The following is an 18884-nucleotide window of genomic DNA, read 5'->3' as shown; positions in this document are numbered from 1 at the left end:
ACCTATCCCTTGTCAGAGACTACCCACAGTGGACAGATGACAGAGAGTAACAGTCAAATGAACACATGCTGAAAACTATAAAACATAACCAGAGTTAAAGAGTGGTAGCATCCCTAGCGTTGCTGATTTTGAGATAATGGATTTAGATTCCTAAGACTTTTGAAACTAATCACCAAAAGACACTTGGCCACTGAGCTAGTCTAAGCCTATAGTTTTTGAATGTTGAACTGCAAAGCATATTATCACAAATTAGCCTGCTTGAAGCTGGAGCTGAAAATCATTCAAAAAGCTACTTGTCCACACTGGTAATAAGTGATTCCACTCACCTAGATCTTTCTTACCACCCCTTATATGAGAAAGCCTTTCTTTTTTTTTTTTTTTTTGCTCTTGAGAAGACCACTTGAATACATGCGACAGATCTAAAGGCAGGAATGATGCTGCACAATATCAGGATGAAGCATAAAATCTTTGCAACAGCCCAATATCTTTTCAGATATACACATTCTGGGAAACAGGAAGCGACTATTGCTTTAAAATGGGAAAAGAAAAAGGGGGAAAATCTACATGAAGTGTTGAGGAAACAGAATTCACCCAAGCCGGACTTGAGCCAGAAAGCCAGAGGCAGCACCCTTGTTCCAGGATATTAAAGGAAGAATAAATCTGACAGGACACAATTGGTTTTTGGTTGTTTTAATTGTTGTCATAGATATATTTTCTTAAAAAACGTTATTTTGACAGATTCCTTTAACATTCAGATAAACAAGCAAGACAACAGCAAATAGGCAAGATTGCTGAGCACAAGCGAAGCCAGGGTGATGAGAAGAATGGGGATTTTGATGGCAAATGTGGGGAAATGGCAGGGGTATGTCATGCCTCCCTAGTTCATTCCTTCCTCCCCCTTTCACAGAAGAACCAATGGGAAAAAAATTACAAAACTAGTTTGTTTGTTATAGCCTACAAAAGTCAAGACTTGTATTACTAGGTTTCCATATGTATGCTTGTACTCTTGGGTGATGGGTTTCTGCAATGGGCACTGGTAGGAACATATTGGAATTGATTGTTTTCTCTCATTAACCTAGTTGAAAGCTGAATTTTGGGGGAGAGTCACTGCATTTCTGATGCAAATGTTATCTCCATAGATCCGCCTCATATACTTCGTTTCATGGCTTTTCTCTGACCAGAAAAAGACTCAGCTGGCCAAGACTCATTCAATTCTTCCTTCCTCTTGTCTTTGTCTCACCCCATTTGTTCTCTGTTCTCAAAACTGGCTTTGCCAGTGCTGTGGAGATGTGATGGTCAAAAGCATTCAGGTGTTGTGATTTCTTGGCGCTTTAAAAAAAAACATAGGGCTTCACCACACAATACACACTAGGAGGAAATGTTTATTAAAAATCTGAAAAGTGACCCAAAAAAGAAGGCAGAGAAGAAATAGTACTTCACATGAACATACAGCTTGTGGCATGCTCCACAATATTCAAAAGAAAACCAAGCATTCAGGATGATACAGCCAGCAGCGCTGTTTGGCCCTGTAGTCTCTTTATAACTGGCCCTGTTCAGTTTGCACAAGGCCAACTTGTAGGTGGAGAATGCTAAATTTTTCTTTTGGCTTAATAGAGAATTCTTTATTATAGTTTATTTAAAAATAAGGTATTTGGGCATAATCATAAAGATAAACCCAGCCAACTGATGTTCTCTGGTAAAGCAAAACCAGGGAGTTTCTGGAATTTGGCCACAAATGTTGTACAGTTTGAATAAGTTGTTAGATAACCTTGGATATAATTCTGCCTCATGGAACAGCATTTGCCACAATTTTTCATTCTCACGTCTGGGCATTTCTTAGCTGAAGCCCTCAATTTGTTTCCCAATGCTAAATCCATAGTGGAGGAGAGCTGCCTACCAAGGCAATTTTAAAGCAAGCTTTTACAACATTGGGTTATTTTTTAAAAGAATACATTAACTTATCTTGGATTTCTGACGTCACCTGTGCCTCTCTCTTGCTAGTTCTTTGCAAATAGTCAAAGGAAAATGGGAACAGATCCTGTCATTATTGGCACTGAAAGAAGTCTTAAGACCAGTTTACATGAACAGTTCATGGACTGTTAACACTTCAGACATAGAACATGATCTCTGCTACTGAGGTGAAGAAATCCTGTAGGCAAAAAAAAAAGTCAGGAAGAAGTCTAAGGTGGAATCCACCTCCCAAATCCTAATTTTCTATATGCAGAATGTTTTGTTTGGGGGTTTATCTTTAGTTTCTCAAATGAAGGTCAAAGTATTACTGACCCAAAGCAATTATTCCACATGAAAGCTTCTATAGTCCAGTCCTATGTGTTACATTCTCACCATTTTTGGAGCACGTTCCCTCTATTTCTGAGCTATTCCTGGCCTTGAGAGCCCGATTTCCAATTCAGTTGTCTCTTTGCATACGGCAAAAATGCAACTTAAAAATCATTTGTAACATAGCACTTTTTAATATTACTTTACTACCCACTTTTTGCTCTCCTGCTTATTGCCGAAGAGCATACATTATACATTAATTTTACATACATGCACATATTGACATAAACAGATTAATAAAAAGAAGCCTTTAGAGAGTATGATTGGGGAAGTAGCCGTGGGAAAACAAAGAAGCTCAATTTTTGCCTCCACTGAAGTTCCAGATGTGTACTTGGCATGGTTAGACACCAATTCTCCAAGTTAAAACCACATTATCTAGAAGCCGTTTTCCATTTTCAAAATGCAAAACGAAACAAAAGGTTATGTAGAAAGTTGTGGGTGCCACTCTCCAAAAAACCCCCAGAAAAAGCTTAAGGGAATTTATCCGTCCATACAATGTAGCATAATCCTCACTATCCATTGCCATCCTGCACTCAACAGAAAGAGTGGCCTCTGCCCCAAGACTACGCTGGAGCCACACTTGAGAGGAGAGACTTGTAAAGCTTCTGAACAGAGCGCTGGCTGTAACAGATCATCACCTGAATGCTGAACAATATCAAAAATACGGTATACGAAAAAAATGCTTAATGGTGCAATTATATACATTTCTCTGGGAGACTTGACAAAAGGCAGTGAATTACACACATCTATTTTGCACACTGGTAGCCCCAATGCATATGTGTGTGTGTGTGTGTGTAAATAAATGTACATGCATAGTTGATTAGCTACAAATTGTACATATACTGTATTATACTGGAAAATATGACCCTCAAAACCTTTGAAGGGTGGGTAGGTTGTTAGAATCAATTTTTGTTTCCAGTGCATGCAAAGCTTGACATTCAGGGCAGTGTTGCTTTAAGGCTATTTCTAAGGCTAAAAGAGGTCCTCCCTTCCCACCGTCACAATTCTTAGGATACTTTCTTAGAACTAGTACTATGAACAGGGTTTGATTTAGAATAACTTTTCAAGGGGGTTCTAGGCAGTGGAGTCCATTTCAGCCAAGCCAGAATCATATAAAAGGAAGTGGTGTGTGTGGTAACAAGGATCCTGGAACTCTGACCAATTTTTTGTTTAGTTTTCTGAGATGCTTAGATTATTCCAACAATTTATTTTTACAAAGCCTTTTGTTTTCTTCCACTAACATATTTAGAGGAGAAACTGCACCAAGGGCATAGAATTCATGTGTGGTCTTCTAAATGTTCATCAAAAGCATTCCAACTAGAGTTGTAAGCTTACTTATAAATCTTTGCCTATTCATATCATTTTCGTGCCCCAACTGGTTGTTCTAACAGGCACAGACCTCACTGCATTTGAGGAGCAAAAGTGCAGAGAAAGACAAGGAATAAATTTACATTTGAATGAACCATAACTTGCAAAGAACACAGGAAGCCAACATCAATTACTATATAGGGAGGGTAGTATCTGATTTGTTTGTGGTATTTCACCGCGGGCAACATGGCCATTTTATACTAAGGATGGGGTTAGTGGATGCTCCTAACAAACAAGGCCTCTTTGCAGTGTCTTACCCAAATACAATTGGCTATTCTCCACTTTTACTACTATAGTTTTTTTAAAGGCACAAAAGCAGGTGCCTCCTTAAAATTGTATCTTCAATGAACAGGTATCCAGCCATTATTTCACTGATTCTCTTCCACAGATAGCTTTTGGCATCATTAGATTACTACATATTTATTAAGTGAACGACACCAGACTGAACTTTCATTCCAAACTAATCATGTAAACACACATAGCAGTGAGATATAAAAAGCGTTAACATTCCATCAGACCTATCATATTTTCTTTTGACCATGTAAACAAATGTTTAGCTCACAATGAAAATATATGCTCAGGGTTTAAATCTTTCACTGTTATAAATTATTATCTTTTGAGGGCTTTTAGAATTAACTTATATCCATGTTCTGATTCCAGGAGACATTATGGACTTTTCATGTTAAGGGGGTTTATACAATTTTGCAAATAAAGTCTCATCATAGAAGGGAGGGAGGAGTATTGGATATACTGTCAAAGTTGCATGATTGATAGCAAAACAGAAGATCTGAAAACAGTAGCCTCATTACACCAAGGCAGCACTCTTGTATCCTCATACGCTCACAGATTTAGACTAAGAATATAAGGTTTTTTATAAGTCACAATAGAGAATGTTAGTACAGGAAATGCTGAGAACGGGTGCAATGCCTCTCCCTCTCTCTCCAAAGCACTGTTTGGATAACACAGACACAGGAAGTGTCCATTTTCTTCATAAAAAGCCAGTATCTAGGGAAAGTCTTGTTAGTTGCATATTGTTAGGACCAGAACAGTGGCTGGGGAGAAGAGAGAGGATAGAAAGGCGATCTTTGATAAAAAGGCCTGGAATCACTGACATTAGTAGCTTTTCTACCACACAAATTGATGTGTCTTTAACTTTGCCACAAATATACAAAAAAGAAGTTGAAGAAGAAGAAACCCACCTCCCTCTCCCACCCTTTAAACAAACAGAAAGAAGACTTCCAAGTAAGAATGATAAGTACTGTATGGTAATATCTGAAATATTTATATACACATTTTTCTTTGTCTTTTGTTGGAAGAGTCTCCCGGTCATACAGCGGCACTTTGGGGTCCCTTCGGCACCATTGCTTCGCCCCTGCCCTTCCACTTCTCAATAGACGGAGCTGTTTCGGATGCCGCAGCACAGTACCATGCTCAGGATCATCTCAAAGATCTGCCGGACAAGAAGGAGAATCACAGAAGCACTGAGACCTTAACCCACTTCCATTACATTTGTAGGGAAAGAAACTGCTCACCTTGGCTGCACAGTTATACTTGCTCCTATTTAGACTGGTGAGGCCTGAGGGGCAAACTAATTCTGGTAAAGACGGTTAGAGGTAGATTTTAATTAATGTCTGTCACTGTTAGGAGTTCTAGAAATAAACTGAAATGTGGTCTGCATTTTAAGTAGCTAACAGTAGTCCTCAAACACATGACTTTTAGATTAAATTCTGCTTTAGCTCAGTATTTTTCTCTAGTTTTCTTCACACTGAATTATGTAATGTTGGTAAGTCAGTAAATACATTTCCGCAACATTATCAAGAAAATCAATACAACTGGAAGGAAACTGTGGCCAAGTCTCTCTTTTGTTGGATAAAATCCAAATAGATTTAAAACAAATGCCATCAAAAGAGGACCTGAATATTAAAACAAGCTTTCATTTTCTGTGGGAGGGCAAAGAGGTAAGGAATGTTTTATTTACATTGTGGAGTTCACTGTTACAAAACAGTGAATGTCTGCTAGCTAGAACAGCCTTAAAGGCTGAATCAATTCCTGGAGGTTAGGATTCTCAATGCCTACTAAGCAGGATGTCAGAAGCAGCATACCTTTGTATATCCCATGTTAGAATTAGCAGGCCTCTGCATAATTGCCAGGGAATGTCAGGGGGATACATCTGGTTGGCCACTATGTGAACAGAACGATAGACTTTGATCTAAGCCTGACTTACTTTTTAAAACTTTTTTTCATGCAACTTTTTCCTTTAAAAATCTTCGTGGGCAACTTTAATGAGAAACACTGAAATTGTGGGGCGCATTCACAGTATACAATTATAGCATGATTATTTTGCTTTTGCTGCCATGGTTCAATTCTAGGGAAAACTGGGTTTCTAATAAGGCTGTGCAAAGTTGTTTGCAAGGTATGTCAGATCTATTTCATAAGATACATACGACACAATATTGAGAAACACGGGCTGCGCCCATGTAAAAAACTTAAGATTCAAAACACTTACCGATGATTTTTCAGAATAGTGACATTACATAAGTCTTGTAAATGGCTCCAGGTATCTGTTGCAGGATCTGCTTTTCCCCAAAAGAGCCCCGAGGCTCTTTCCCCAAAAGGGACGGTGAGGGGGGCCCAGGCAGGAGGGAGGGGTGCCTGGCTAGATGGCCAGGCAAAGAAGAAGTCCCCCTGGCACATGGCCAGCCCAAAGAGAGACTGGCAGAGACCATCACATTGAGGCTTTAATGAGGGCAGCCCAGTATTCTGAAATGAGCAGAAATCTGGAAAATGTAGTTTAGTGCAGGGCCTTTTGAATTCTCTGCCACAGGGGTCCTCGCCTTACCAAACTACATTTCCTAGAATTCATCCCTGAAAATTTTGGTGGGGGAAAACCTGTGCTCATTCTCTAAAGGAATTTTGAGATAAAAGGGGAGTTGAATCAACCCTGTGAGGTAGGCAAAGGTGAGAGGCAGTAACTCCAAAGTTTACCTCATAGGTTTCCTGTTGTTGTTGTTATTTCAAAAGCTGGGTGGACATCTGTTGGGGGTACTTTGACTGTGCTTTCCCTGCCTGACAGAAGGGGGCTGGACTGGATGGCCCCTGGGGGTTTTCTAGTGAAATAGTACTGTTAAGTTTATGTTGGTTAAAATTCCCTAAAAATCAGTGGATGTTCAAATCTTTCTGAAACCTAGGGAGAATTATGTCCTGGTTATGTTGTATAATTAAATATAGAAATTTAAAGAGATAGCTCTTGTATTGTTTTGAAAAATGTTCATAAAACTTTTTTTAACTCCCAAAAATCAGTGGATCTGTGAAACATTCTGAAACGGGGGGGGGGGGGGGGGATGTTAACAGTTGTAAAAGTGTTCTACTATTGTAGGAAGTTTCATCTCAATAGCTCTAAACATGAGGGAGAAAGGAACACTAGAAACTTCCCCAATTGCGCAATTATATAACGAAAAAGTAATGAAAATTTTGTTATTTTGTTATAGTTATGAGACAGAGCTGTTACAATATTTTAGAAACACTTTAGAAATGACCCCTTCTCCCAATTTAATAATGAGTATTGGAAAAATATTCACACAGACCTAGTTTGCAGTTTGGATAGCTATTAGAAAATCTATCTGGTTGAGAATTCTAAATGCCTATCCTTAAACTACATATTCTAGGCTTCCATAGGACATAATGCAAGGAGCCTCAGTGGCGAAGTGTGTTAAAGCACTGAGCTGCTGAACTTGCAGATCGAAAGGTCCCAGGTTCAAACCCCGGGAGCGGCCACTGTTAGCTCCAGCTTCTGCCAACCTAGCAGTTTGAAAACATGCCAATGCGAGTAGATCCATGCAGTCATGCCAGCCACATGACCTTGGAAGTGTCTATGGACAACGCCGGCTCTTCGGCTTAGAAATGGAGATGAGCACCAACCCCCAGAGTCAGACATGACTGGACTTAACGTCAGGGGAAACCTTTACCTTTACCTATAGGACATAAATATGGCAGTTAAAATGAAACAAAAGCACTATAATTGTGTAAGAAGTGCCTTTGCGGTATAATGGTTATAGCGTTGGACTACAATTCTAAAGACCAGGGCACAATTCATCCCTCACACTCACACACCCTCAGAGGAAGGAGGAAATCCTTTGATTTGAGCAAATCTTACCCAGAAAGGTTTGCTTTGCCTTAGAGTTGTCATAGGTCAGAGATAACTTGAAAGCAAACAACAAAAATGTGTGGCATAAATGGGCCCCTGCATTGCTGCTTGGCAGCACAAGAAACAGAAAGGAAGGCAGAAGTAACAGCCTGGCCTTCTCCCTACAACCAGAAGAGAAGAACAAGGAAAGCTGGACAAGATAAAGCAAGATTGAAGCCCATTCACTTCTACAGCACTCAAACACCGCTTTAGACGTGTTACTTTTCTATATATCACTGTTGTTGCTGTTTTGCTTTTGTTTCTTAGTAACCCCAGTAGTATTCAAAGAGCTGGAGAGGAGTTCGGATCTGGCTACCTTCCCTTGGAGATGCCTTCACCAGTCTACTTCTCTCTTACCTTATTCGCCAGTCTACCTCCCCAACACAGACACTAAACATGTTGACCAACTTCACCTGACCCTGAAGCCCAGCAACATACTACCCATGGATGCTGCTTGGACCACAAGACCTTGAAATATTCTGCTGTATGACACAGAAACTGCACTTACCATGATCACAGCCACTACAATGGCAGCAATACCAATTAGGTACAGTTTTCCAGAGAAGAGCTCATCAATTCTTGCATGGCAGTTTAAGTCCTGAGACAAAAAGAATTCATCTATCAGACAAATGACCTGGGAATGAGCCTCTCCACCCCCTGCAGCTATAACCTTGAGGAAGACTCAGAGTATAAGCAAAGGTCTATCACACCATTCATCTCAACCACTAGCTTTAGAATGACCCAGTTCCAGTTGGTGAGGGAATAATAACGATCTAACTCAAGGATGGACAACGAGAGCTAATCTAGATGTTGTTGGACTGCCCTGTTGGACTGGCTCTGCTGATATCTGATGAAAGGTATAGTCTATGAACACCTGGAGGGCATAACCGATTCAGGTCCTCTCACTACTCTTCAAAGAGGATGCCAAACAGGGTACCCATATTACATCTGCAGCTTCTTCAAATAGAGCACCCTTACCAATCTACCTGTTTCCTTCCACTTGCAGGGTGAGTGTCCTATACATGGGGCCTGAAGGATGACCATGGAGGGGATTGGCCAGGTGGCCAGAGCTATCTAATATTCCCCTAGCCTACAGTAGCCAGGTGCGTTTTGACTTTCCTCTCCTCTAATGTCTGCTTTTTGCAGGTCTTTGTGTAAATCTTCCACTTCCTTTTCCCCATCAAATTTCTGACAGTGGTGGAGTGAGCTCCTTGAGAAAAACTTATTGTACACTTGATGTGTAACTAATCCCCTTTCTTCTAAAGTGAAAGTGGTGTCAGCAGCTAAAATGTTCAGTTTTTGGAGTTTTTCAGATTTCTGGAAAAGGGAGACTCAACCTGTATATGCGTAATAAAAAAGGCAACTCTGAATTGGCCGTGAGTACAACACAGTTTGCCAGAACTACTTTAGAGCAGTCTCTCTGCCCAACCACTTTCAGACCTCTTCCATTGCTCAGTGCTCTTTTGTGGAAGACAAAAGGAAAAGTGCTATTTCAAAGTTTAAGGGAGATGAGCGAGAGGAGTGTAGATAAATATTAGAATGGGGTAACAGATGAAAATCTTGGGGTGAAATATATATTGTGCAAGAAGAGCCTGTGTGGTATAATGGTTTCAGCACTGGACAATGACTAGCATTTCAAAGTAAAAGAATATTTTTCATTCCTATACAAGAATCAACTAGAATCTCATTGGACAAGAAAGACATAGGCATTGCTATATGATGATTATGCTTCCTTACGCTTGTGAATATTGTCGATTGTCCTTTACTGCAGAGGTCATCTGGATTTGCCAAGTTGTATAGATGTTCCAAAAATGAACCTGTGCCACAACATTTTAGCTGTAAGCAGAGAAAAAGCAGAAAAATTGACTAGAAATGTTCTTTTCCAACAATTCCTAGTTACTATTTATCAGTTAATCACCAAAAGCTACTAAATAAACACAGGATTTTAAAACATAACTTCTAGTTCTTGAATCACCTCATTTTTCTCACTATCACTAGATCCATACAATATCATATGGAGGAAAGGGGGAGATAAGCTGTGAGGGGGCTATTTTAATAATGTAGTGATTGATGACTGGAAAGTTTGTTGTGTTTTTTAACATAATGAAATCAATTAAAGATCACCACAAAGTTACAATGACTATGGCTGGAATCCTGTTGGGGAGTTACAAATGTGTAGCCATAATACTTATGTAGTTACACAATGAATCTTGGTTCGACACCCCTTGCATCTTCACTTCCCAGAAAGCAACCGTTGACATCAATGGGGATCAATTTTCCTGAAAGCACTGACCGATGTTCCCACCTTCTCTTGTGAGTGATTCACAGAGTGACAAACAGAAACAAGATCCCTTGTACCAGAGATTATTTACATGAGGGGGATGGGAACATCAGTCAGCTGCTTCTTAGGCAACAGTGGAATAGACTCCTGCTGATTGCAGGAGCAGCTGCTCAGTAAATGGGGTTTCAGGGACTTTCATCATTCCTATGTGTCCCATAAAGTAGTGAAAATATAAGGATCATGAATACCAAATAGTTACAAAAGCGTTACAAAAGGTTATGCATTCTTAACTTCCCAACAAAATTCTAGCTAACATATTGATGTGGGATGGATTCACATTATCACTTGTGTCAAAATTCTTACCTTTTTAAAACAAGATAAAATAATAGCATCAATATTTCATTTTTCTGAAAGAAAATGTTAGGACATTTCATAGTTTCTAGAAAGTCAAAAGGACTCCAGTGAAACATCATCTGAGTGGATGATAGGCCAGCCAGAATCTAACTGGAAGCCTTCACCCAGAGGATTTTTTCATTGGCTGCCCCAAGACTTCGGATTGACCTGTCAGAAGAGCTCCAACAGCTAAATAAGCTGTCAGAATTTAAGACACAGCTGCAGACACATCTATTCTGGCAGGCCCACCTAGTCATCTTTGAATCATGAGTTTTAGATTTGCATTCTATTGCCACAGTAGTTTGGTCTTTAGACAATGTGTTTTGATGTATGTATTTTATACTGGTGTGTTATGATAGATGTATTTTGTTGTATGTATTTTATGTTGATCTGTTTTGATTGTGTGTACCCCACCCTGAGCTGTTAGATGTTGTTGTCCAACAGTGATTTCTCTTGGAGAAACCACCAGCTCTTGAGTAGCTAAAGGAGGAGATCCTCTTAAGTCCTTGTTTACAATATAAAAAGCACTTGGGCGCATTTCAGGGACTTTCTAAAAGTGAAAGAACAACGAAACAGGCAACAGAGATTATCATGGAAGGTTATGTTTGATTATCTGAAGCGCAGCTCACCGTTTCATGGAAAGTTTTCACAACCGCTTTTGCAGCCTTGGATTTATTCTCATTATCTGACTTGGTTTCGAGCACCGCCTCATCATAGAACTGTTTCACATCTTTAGCAATCTGCAAAGGAAAGTGAAGAAAATAAGTTTTGTGGGTTTTTTTCCCCCTTTTGGAGAGGGATATTACAGTCATAATGAAAAAAAACCAGTCAAATATGTTTGTAACATCTACAATCAGGTAAGCAAGCATATTGGAATACCACATAGATTTAAGTAGAGGGTTTTAATCCATAACTAGTTTCCTAAACTAATTCTTAGGGCTTCTCCTACTTAGTAAAGTATACTAATGTAAGCAAAGATATTAATGGAGTATGCTATACAGTAATGTAGTAAAGATACTGGTGTAAGAGGCTGAATAGGATGTAAGATACTAATGCAACACGTTGAATAGGATTCTAGCATGTATGTTTTGACTGTCAGAAGACTCTACCTAGAAGAATCCAGGAATATTTTACCATCACCATTTTGCACTGAAACAAGCATTTTTTACAATGAAAGAAGCACACTTGGCATATTTTGTGCATACTAAGTTGTGAATTGAGAACTGGCTGAAAAAATGGCTGTGATTTTCAGCGACTTTTATCATATTGGGAATAAAATTAGTGAAGGATTAAATTCCTACTTTAGAGTTACAAGAAATATGGAAAAATAAACTAACTGGGAGACATTTATGAAAAATATCTTCTTCTCACTTAATCTATATGACCAACTTGATCACTTGGAATTTATATCTACAGGGTCAAGTGGCTAAACAAAACATTGACCCTCCCCTTGTGTATTAAAAAAGAAAGAAAAACTAAGTTCTAAATAAAGAACCACAAATATTGCTATCTACAACATCTGTAATGTAGTAAAATGGACTTGCACTACAGCAGATGAGTTGTAAATGGAAACTCTTCCATTGATATGAACCTGATTCTCTTCCATCAAAAGACCACTACCAAACAATTGGATCTGATAATTAGGAAGCCTGGCCAGTTACATACTAAGGGGAACTTGCTGTTACCATTCAAATCTAAGCTGCCCCTTGGGAAGTAAGACGTTAGAGAAACAGCATGTCAGATTTCATTTTAAAAAGTGAGAGTGGGAAGCATTTTTATTAGGGGATAATTTACCCTGGGGAGAGCTGTGAAGAAGTTTAAAATGCCTCTGTTCCGTTTCTTTACTGCCATCTGGAAATGACTAGTGGATAAAACACCAGTAATAGAATTTCACCCCACTGTGTACAACAAACACAAGGGCTCAGATGGCACAGGGCTAATGGACACTGAGTGGCTATCTGATATAGAGGGAAGGGTGTGTGGCATTCAGATTATTCTCATGCAGCAGGGCTGGATGGTGCTAATGCTTTGCTCTTTTCGGTGTACAGTGCTCACTGCCCTGAATGCTATTTATTGGGACTGGATTAAAACAGGATTAAAAATGAAGTCTACAAACATATCTCAACTATCAGAAGTTATACTTCCAGTGCTAGGAAGAATAAAGAACCATTAGGAAAGGTAAAGCTAGAGCTTGGGGAAAGTGACTTTTTTGGACTATAACTCTGAGAGTACTTCAGAAAATATAGCTGCTGGCTGAAGATGGATGGGAGTTGTTCAGAATCAACAGCGTGTGTGAATGTATGTAAACATGTGCATTAAAGTCACCTTTTGACTTATGGCACCTGCATGAATTTCATAGGAATGCTCAGTGGTCGTTTTGCCAGTTCCTTCCTTTAAAAGACAACGCAAGGCCCATTGTCTAAATCCAACTCACCATGTTATCTTATGTGGCCTGTGAGGTTTTCAATGCCAGGCCAACATAATTACGTTTATACAATCTTATGATTACAAAAATGGCACTTTGAAGGCAACCATAAAGCTGATGTGGCCTTTGGTGAAAATGGAGCAGACATCCCTGCTTTAAAACATAGCCAGCAGCACTTGGCATTTATTGGCCATCTCCCATACAATACTATAAGGACTGACTCTGCTTAGCTTCCAAGAACAAACAGGATCTGGTGTCTTTAGGATATGCCCCTGTTAAAATAATACTGTCATGGTCATCTCCTTACAGTGGCATAGTAAACTTTAAGTAGAGCAGGAGGGGATGAAAAAAGACCAAGAATATACATTCTTAAGGAAAAACCAAGACAGATCAAATTGGAGGTAATTGTGTGTGTGTGTGTGTGTGGAAATCATTTGCTTTTCAAAAAGTGAACACTCCCTGTAATCCTAAGTATTAAGATTTGGCCACAGTTCCAAAAAAACTACTTCAAAATGGCAAGGCGGGAAAAGGAGTTAAGAGTATTTGCAATAGACAAATGAATCCACCTCCTGATTTGATGAGTGTGCAATTACAGAGTTGTTTAGTAGATTAAATTCTAAGGGCTTCATGACCCAAACAAAAAGTGGTACAATCACCCATATATAGAAACTGCAAAACAGCAGAGGCCCAACCCTCCTGTTATTCAGCTGTGAAGGGTTTACAAACACGTTGCACAAAGCAGCACACAGTCTTTGAAGCAAACACTGTAAAGGATGTAGAACATCCACTATGTTATTGGCAGCTTCTTCCGAAAGGCAATTGATCTTAAAAAATAAAAATAAGCCCTGTGTTTTTTATTTCCAACAATTAATTGGTATGTTTACTTTCTCTGATTTAATAACCCCTTGAATTGCTGATCTTTTCTTCTTGCAATTTATTGCAATTAAGTACAGTTTATCATAAAGTAACCGAATCAGCAATTTATTTATGGGCCTTTTTGGTTCTTGCTTTCCATGTATTTTCATCATTCCTTTCAAGTTCAGACACTGGGACTGGAATTTTTCATAGTCTTGAATCACATGCTCCCAAGAATACTATTATTTCTTTTAAGTACACCATTGGGGTTATCAAAGGGTCTAATTAAAAAGGGAAACACCTCTCCAAAGACCTCTAGTCATCAGTTATAGTATTTAATTCTATTTCTTTCACACAAGGCTATGTAAAGCAACCATTTATTACGTTGCTTCTTGTTTTATGTAAGGCTGTCTCCAAATAATAAGATAAAATAAGACAGAGCTATCATTACTCAAAAAGTATATATCTATTTTTTCCCAATCCCATTATTATCTTGGGTCAAATATATTTTGGTACATTGTGAAATATGTAAAACCTGTTTGCGCTGAGACTGGCATAATATCACCACCATTTCAGAAGCAAGTATTTAAAAATATACCAAATTTCTATTGATTACAAGGTGACAAGCAGGCCCCTACTCCCTTTAACTCAGATAACCACAACAATTATTTAATTATTATTTTGGACCTCTCAATTTTGCATGGTTTGACAACATCACTCACATCTTTTATGGAAAGATCATCAAGATCATTCATAAAGGATTCTGCTTGAGACTGGATATGACATTCAGTTTTAGATAAAGTATGACTACAATAAATCAATAGCACCACTATCCCCTTAATACCAGATTTTTCTATGCCACACTACCTAAATCAAAAGGAAAGTTCCAGTCTCGGGACAACCCTGAGATTTACAGGTGTTTGAAAAATTGTAAGAGCCCTAAAAGTATGAAAGGGAGCCCCTGCAAAAGCCTTGGGATAATTCTAGTTGCCAAGAATATTTTTGGACAACAAGAAGAATGACAAACCTGGACAAGATGGCATGGGGAGATGAAATAGAATGGCTAGTCAAGAAGGACCAAACAAGAAACACAAATCTAAAAAAATAGATACTGTCTAATTTTCTGGATAGACTATTTTGCAGATTGCACTGTGCCCTGTGATCTTCAGGCATAGGAAAAACCAGAAATGTGATATTAAATTACTAATTAAAACAGTAAATAAAACAGTCCAATGCCAAGTGAACATATTAAATATTGACTGACTGTTGGCAGGGACTGCAGGAGATGATATGGAAGGCTGAAAGGGAGCCCTCCACATGCTACATCATTTTTTGTTGCAGGTGTTTGTTTGTTTTTTGTTCACCATCTGATCCACAGCAGATGAACATGTGGTGGAGAAAGGGGGTGTCTCTTAGATGCCAAATACTAAAACCATGCTAGGCTATCATCTTCAGATTAGATCATTTTACAGTCAGAGACAGGGTTGCCAACCCTTGATATGATCCTAACGCATTAATTAAACTATGACATAAATGTAACTGAAACAAATCTGAACTATATACAGCTTCTCATATCCATCTATTACTTCTGATTTATTTGAGCTCCCTTTTCTTACAATTGAAATTTGAGTTGCAAAATTCTCAGTGCATGGAACTGTTACAATTTATGCCACCTACACTTTGTAAGTAAAACTTTATTTCTATCCTACCCTATCTCCCCATGGGGACTCAGATCAGTTCACAACATAAGAGGCAAACATTAAATGCTAAAAGGCAAACATAATCCTGTATACAAACATACACACAGAGAAAATGAGCTCCATGGTAGCTCAATAGCAGGAACATCATCCAGGCAACATGGAAACAGGTCGCAACAACACTAAGTTGAGACACAATACCGTACTGGATTGGAAAACTCTTTGCTCCATTTGAATGTGCTTTGAGAGTGGCGAATCATATGTTTTGGAAGCAAAGATCTGGACAAAATTCCTACACAATCATAAAATTGTTTCGAAAACCTTGGGATTATCACCAGATGTCTGGGACAAATTATGATGTAAAAGAACACGAAGAGCCCCTATCTCTTCTTGTGTCCTTGAAATGCACAGAGCAAAAATAAGGTGGAGATCAACCTGCCAGCCATCTCCCTGCTTCACTGGCCAGCAGAGGGCAGAGAGCAGTTTAGCATCATGATGTCTAACATCAAGTTGCTGACATTAGACATTCCAAGGAAAAACAAGTCAAGGAATACAAAGCAGCAGCAGTGCCTTTTATAAATGTTTCGTTTGGCACTCAGCCCTAACCTACCTACACAGGGATTTGTGAGGTGAAAATAAGGTCAATTTACAAAGTTAATAGGTTCTGGTCCATGAAATCTATGCCACAATAAATGTGTTAGCCCTTAGAGTACCACAAGGGCCCCTGGTACATTGTAAAATGAAGGTTCCACACAAAATGCACACTATAAATCATAATAATAAATCCCTTACCTGATCTTTATTAACAAAGCCCCAGATTCCAGCAGCCACTTCACAAGCAAACAGTATTACAAGGCAGGTGAAAAACTGTGAACAGAATAAAATCAGATAAGAAATACTGGCAGCATTATCAGATAAACAAAAAAAGTTTGGGTGCAAGTGTGCTAGTAAAGGTGCATTACAACAAAGAGGATAAATAGTGCACTGTCAGAACCCTGCTACTAGAGCCTGGATGTGGCTCTGAGTTTCAGGGTCACTGACATTGATAAGACACCTGCGTCCCAGGACTCGGAGGAGAAACGGCTGATGGACTTGGCGGGGAATTTGCGCGGGGTTTTACTGAGCGGGAAGAGACTGTTCAAATGAGGGGGAGGGTATATAAAGGAGGGTTGGCCGGAGCCTCCCATTCTTGGCTTTTCTGATGTTCATGTTTCCTACAGTAAAAGTTCCTGGTGATACCACAGAGAGTCTCGTGTGTTCATTCAGGAGCGGCTGTGGTGAGCTGACACTAAGCCAAGAATACGGACACCATCCCGCTGTAGCGGTGAGGTGTAACATGCAAGTGGAGGATGAAGAGCTCTTGGGCGCCGGAGGAGGAAGGTCGGAAAGGGCCACTCCCGAGACGGACGCTGAGTTCCACCAGCTGGCGGCCCTGGCGTCATCCACCGCTTATGCCCAGCCAAATGGGGTAACCCAGAGGCGCGGAGTGGTGCGGGGAGATAGCACCGGAGGAGAGGAAGGTTCACCTTCCCCAGGCCCGCAAAAGATGGTGTTTCTGGAGGAGAGGATGTCGGCGATGGAGACCACCCTGGCAGTGATGTCGAGGGCGATGGAGCGCCTGGCGGTTTTGGCGGAGCCGGAGCGAGGAAGGGAACTCCGGGCTAGCTCAATGTGGGACGTGAGCATGGGAAGCAGCCAGGGCTTTGCAGACCTCCCAGCACCGAAGGGAAGGGAAATGCGAAAGGAGCCCGATGCCCGGCCCAAGATCCAAACGAGCCTGACGCGGGTGGAGGAGAGTGACGACGAAGGGGAAAAGCCTCCGAGAATCCCGGCTACGCTCCCAGCTGAGACCCTAGTGCCCCTGGCGAATGCCGGGCGTGGCACAGGACAAAGGGAAGCAGCAGCGGGGCCCACTGGCCCGCAAGGGGGCTTGCGACGGGCGGAGAATTGGGGATTGCCACCACAGGGACCCCTACCGAGACGAGAGGAACTAAGGATCGAGTTTGGGGGAGAGTCCTCTGAACTGGATTTTTTCCTGACCACGGTGAGGGGCTATATGGAGGACAATGCCCACACTTTTAGAACGGAATCCAGCCGGGTACGGGCCATTGGTGCAGTGTTGAAGAGGGGAGCGGCCAGCTGGTACGTTCAACTACACGCGCGGCGCGACCCATGTCTGGGGTCACTCCGACGCTTTATGGGGGCCCTGGAGACCCGTTTCCGAGATCCACTGGAGCAGATCCGGGCGAGGGAGGAGTTGAAGACCGTCTCCCAGGGGCAGAGGTCGGTATCTGAGTATGCGGAGGAGTTCCAATGCCTCGCTGAAAAGGTGCCGGAATGGTCTGCAGTGACAAAGATAGAACTCTTCAAAGAGGGGCTCAGGCGGGAGATCCTCTCCTGGGCGGTGCATCGTGATGAGCCTGACACACTGCGCGGATGGATTCAGCTGGCGGGGCGCATCGAGACATCGCTGGCCCAGGCGAGGAGGCACCGAGGAGGGCTACAGCAGCGGCCGCAGATGAAAGAGGGGAGCCGGAAGGAGGGATCAACCCCAGCCGGGAGGAGAACGGAGCCGACAGGGAACGTGAGCACCAGCAGGAGGGGCTGCTTCGTGTGCGGCCGTTTGGGCCACAGGGCTGCCGAGTGCTGGCAGAGAAAAGGGGAAGGCGGAGGCCCGCCCAAACCAAGAGCCGTGGCAGGGAAACGCGCCGAGGAAGAACCACCGATGAGGCACCACTCGGGGGGGTTGGTAAGTCAGGACAAAGCCATGATAGTGGTCCCCATTCAGCTGGAAAGTGGCAGCAAACAAGCAACCTGCAAAGCATTTGTGGATTGTGGATGTTCCAGGAACATCATCTCCCCTGAATTAGCCGAGGGATTGGGATGCGAAAGAACGAACCTAGAATCCCCAATAGCTTTTTCGCAGTTGGACGGATCCACAGCATCGGGATCATTAGCTAAGTACAGTGCCGAAGATGTAAAGTGTAAGATAGGGAGTTGGGAAGGAAAGGTGTCATTTGTGATATCACAAATAGCCAGCTATAATGTTATACTAGGCATGCCATGGCTGGGGCAGGCCAACCCGCAAATCAACTGGGAGGATAAGAGCATGATCTTCAGGATGAAGTTGGAAGGAGGGAGCCAGGAAGTGGAAAGGGAGCCGGGGAAAAGGGGGGAGGAAGACTCTATCAGGGTAGCAGAACTGGCAGATAAATTACCCCCAGAGTATCGGGATTTTGTGGACGTATTTGATGAGAAGGAAGCAGACAGTTTCCCACCGAAGCGGAGAGTTGAAGTGAAGATAGAGCTAGTCCCAGGAGCAGAGCTTCCTAAGGCAAAAATATA

The 18884-nt window shown here is 41.2% G+C and overlaps 1 protein-coding gene across 1 annotated transcript in view; it reads right to left on the bottom strand.

Annotated features, from left to right (window-relative positions):
• Positions 1 to 674: 674 nt before the first annotated feature.
• cd81 (CD81 molecule) overlaps positions 675 to 18884 on the bottom strand; it is a 90125-nt gene continuing 71915 nt past the window's right edge. Inside the window, exons 4-8 of the mRNA XM_003214756.4 lie at positions 16332 to 16406; positions 11192 to 11302; positions 9626 to 9724; positions 8397 to 8486; positions 675 to 5155 (exon numbers count right to left, since the gene is read on the bottom strand). Coding sequence (XP_003214804.1) covers positions 5093 to 5155; positions 8397 to 8486; positions 9626 to 9724; positions 11192 to 11302; positions 16332 to 16406 — 438 coding nt within the window. The 3' untranslated portion in view covers positions 675 to 5092. The remainder of the gene's footprint in view (positions 5156 to 8396; positions 8487 to 9625; positions 9725 to 11191; positions 11303 to 16331; positions 16407 to 18884) is intronic.

This window comes from Anolis carolinensis, chromosome 1 (assembly GCF_035594765.1).
Source record: "Anolis carolinensis isolate JA03-04 chromosome 1, rAnoCar3.1.pri, whole genome shotgun sequence".
NCBI lineage: Eukaryota > Metazoa > Chordata > Lepidosauria > Squamata > Dactyloidae > Anolis > Anolis carolinensis.
This window is presented reverse-complemented; position numbering and strand designations above follow the sequence as displayed.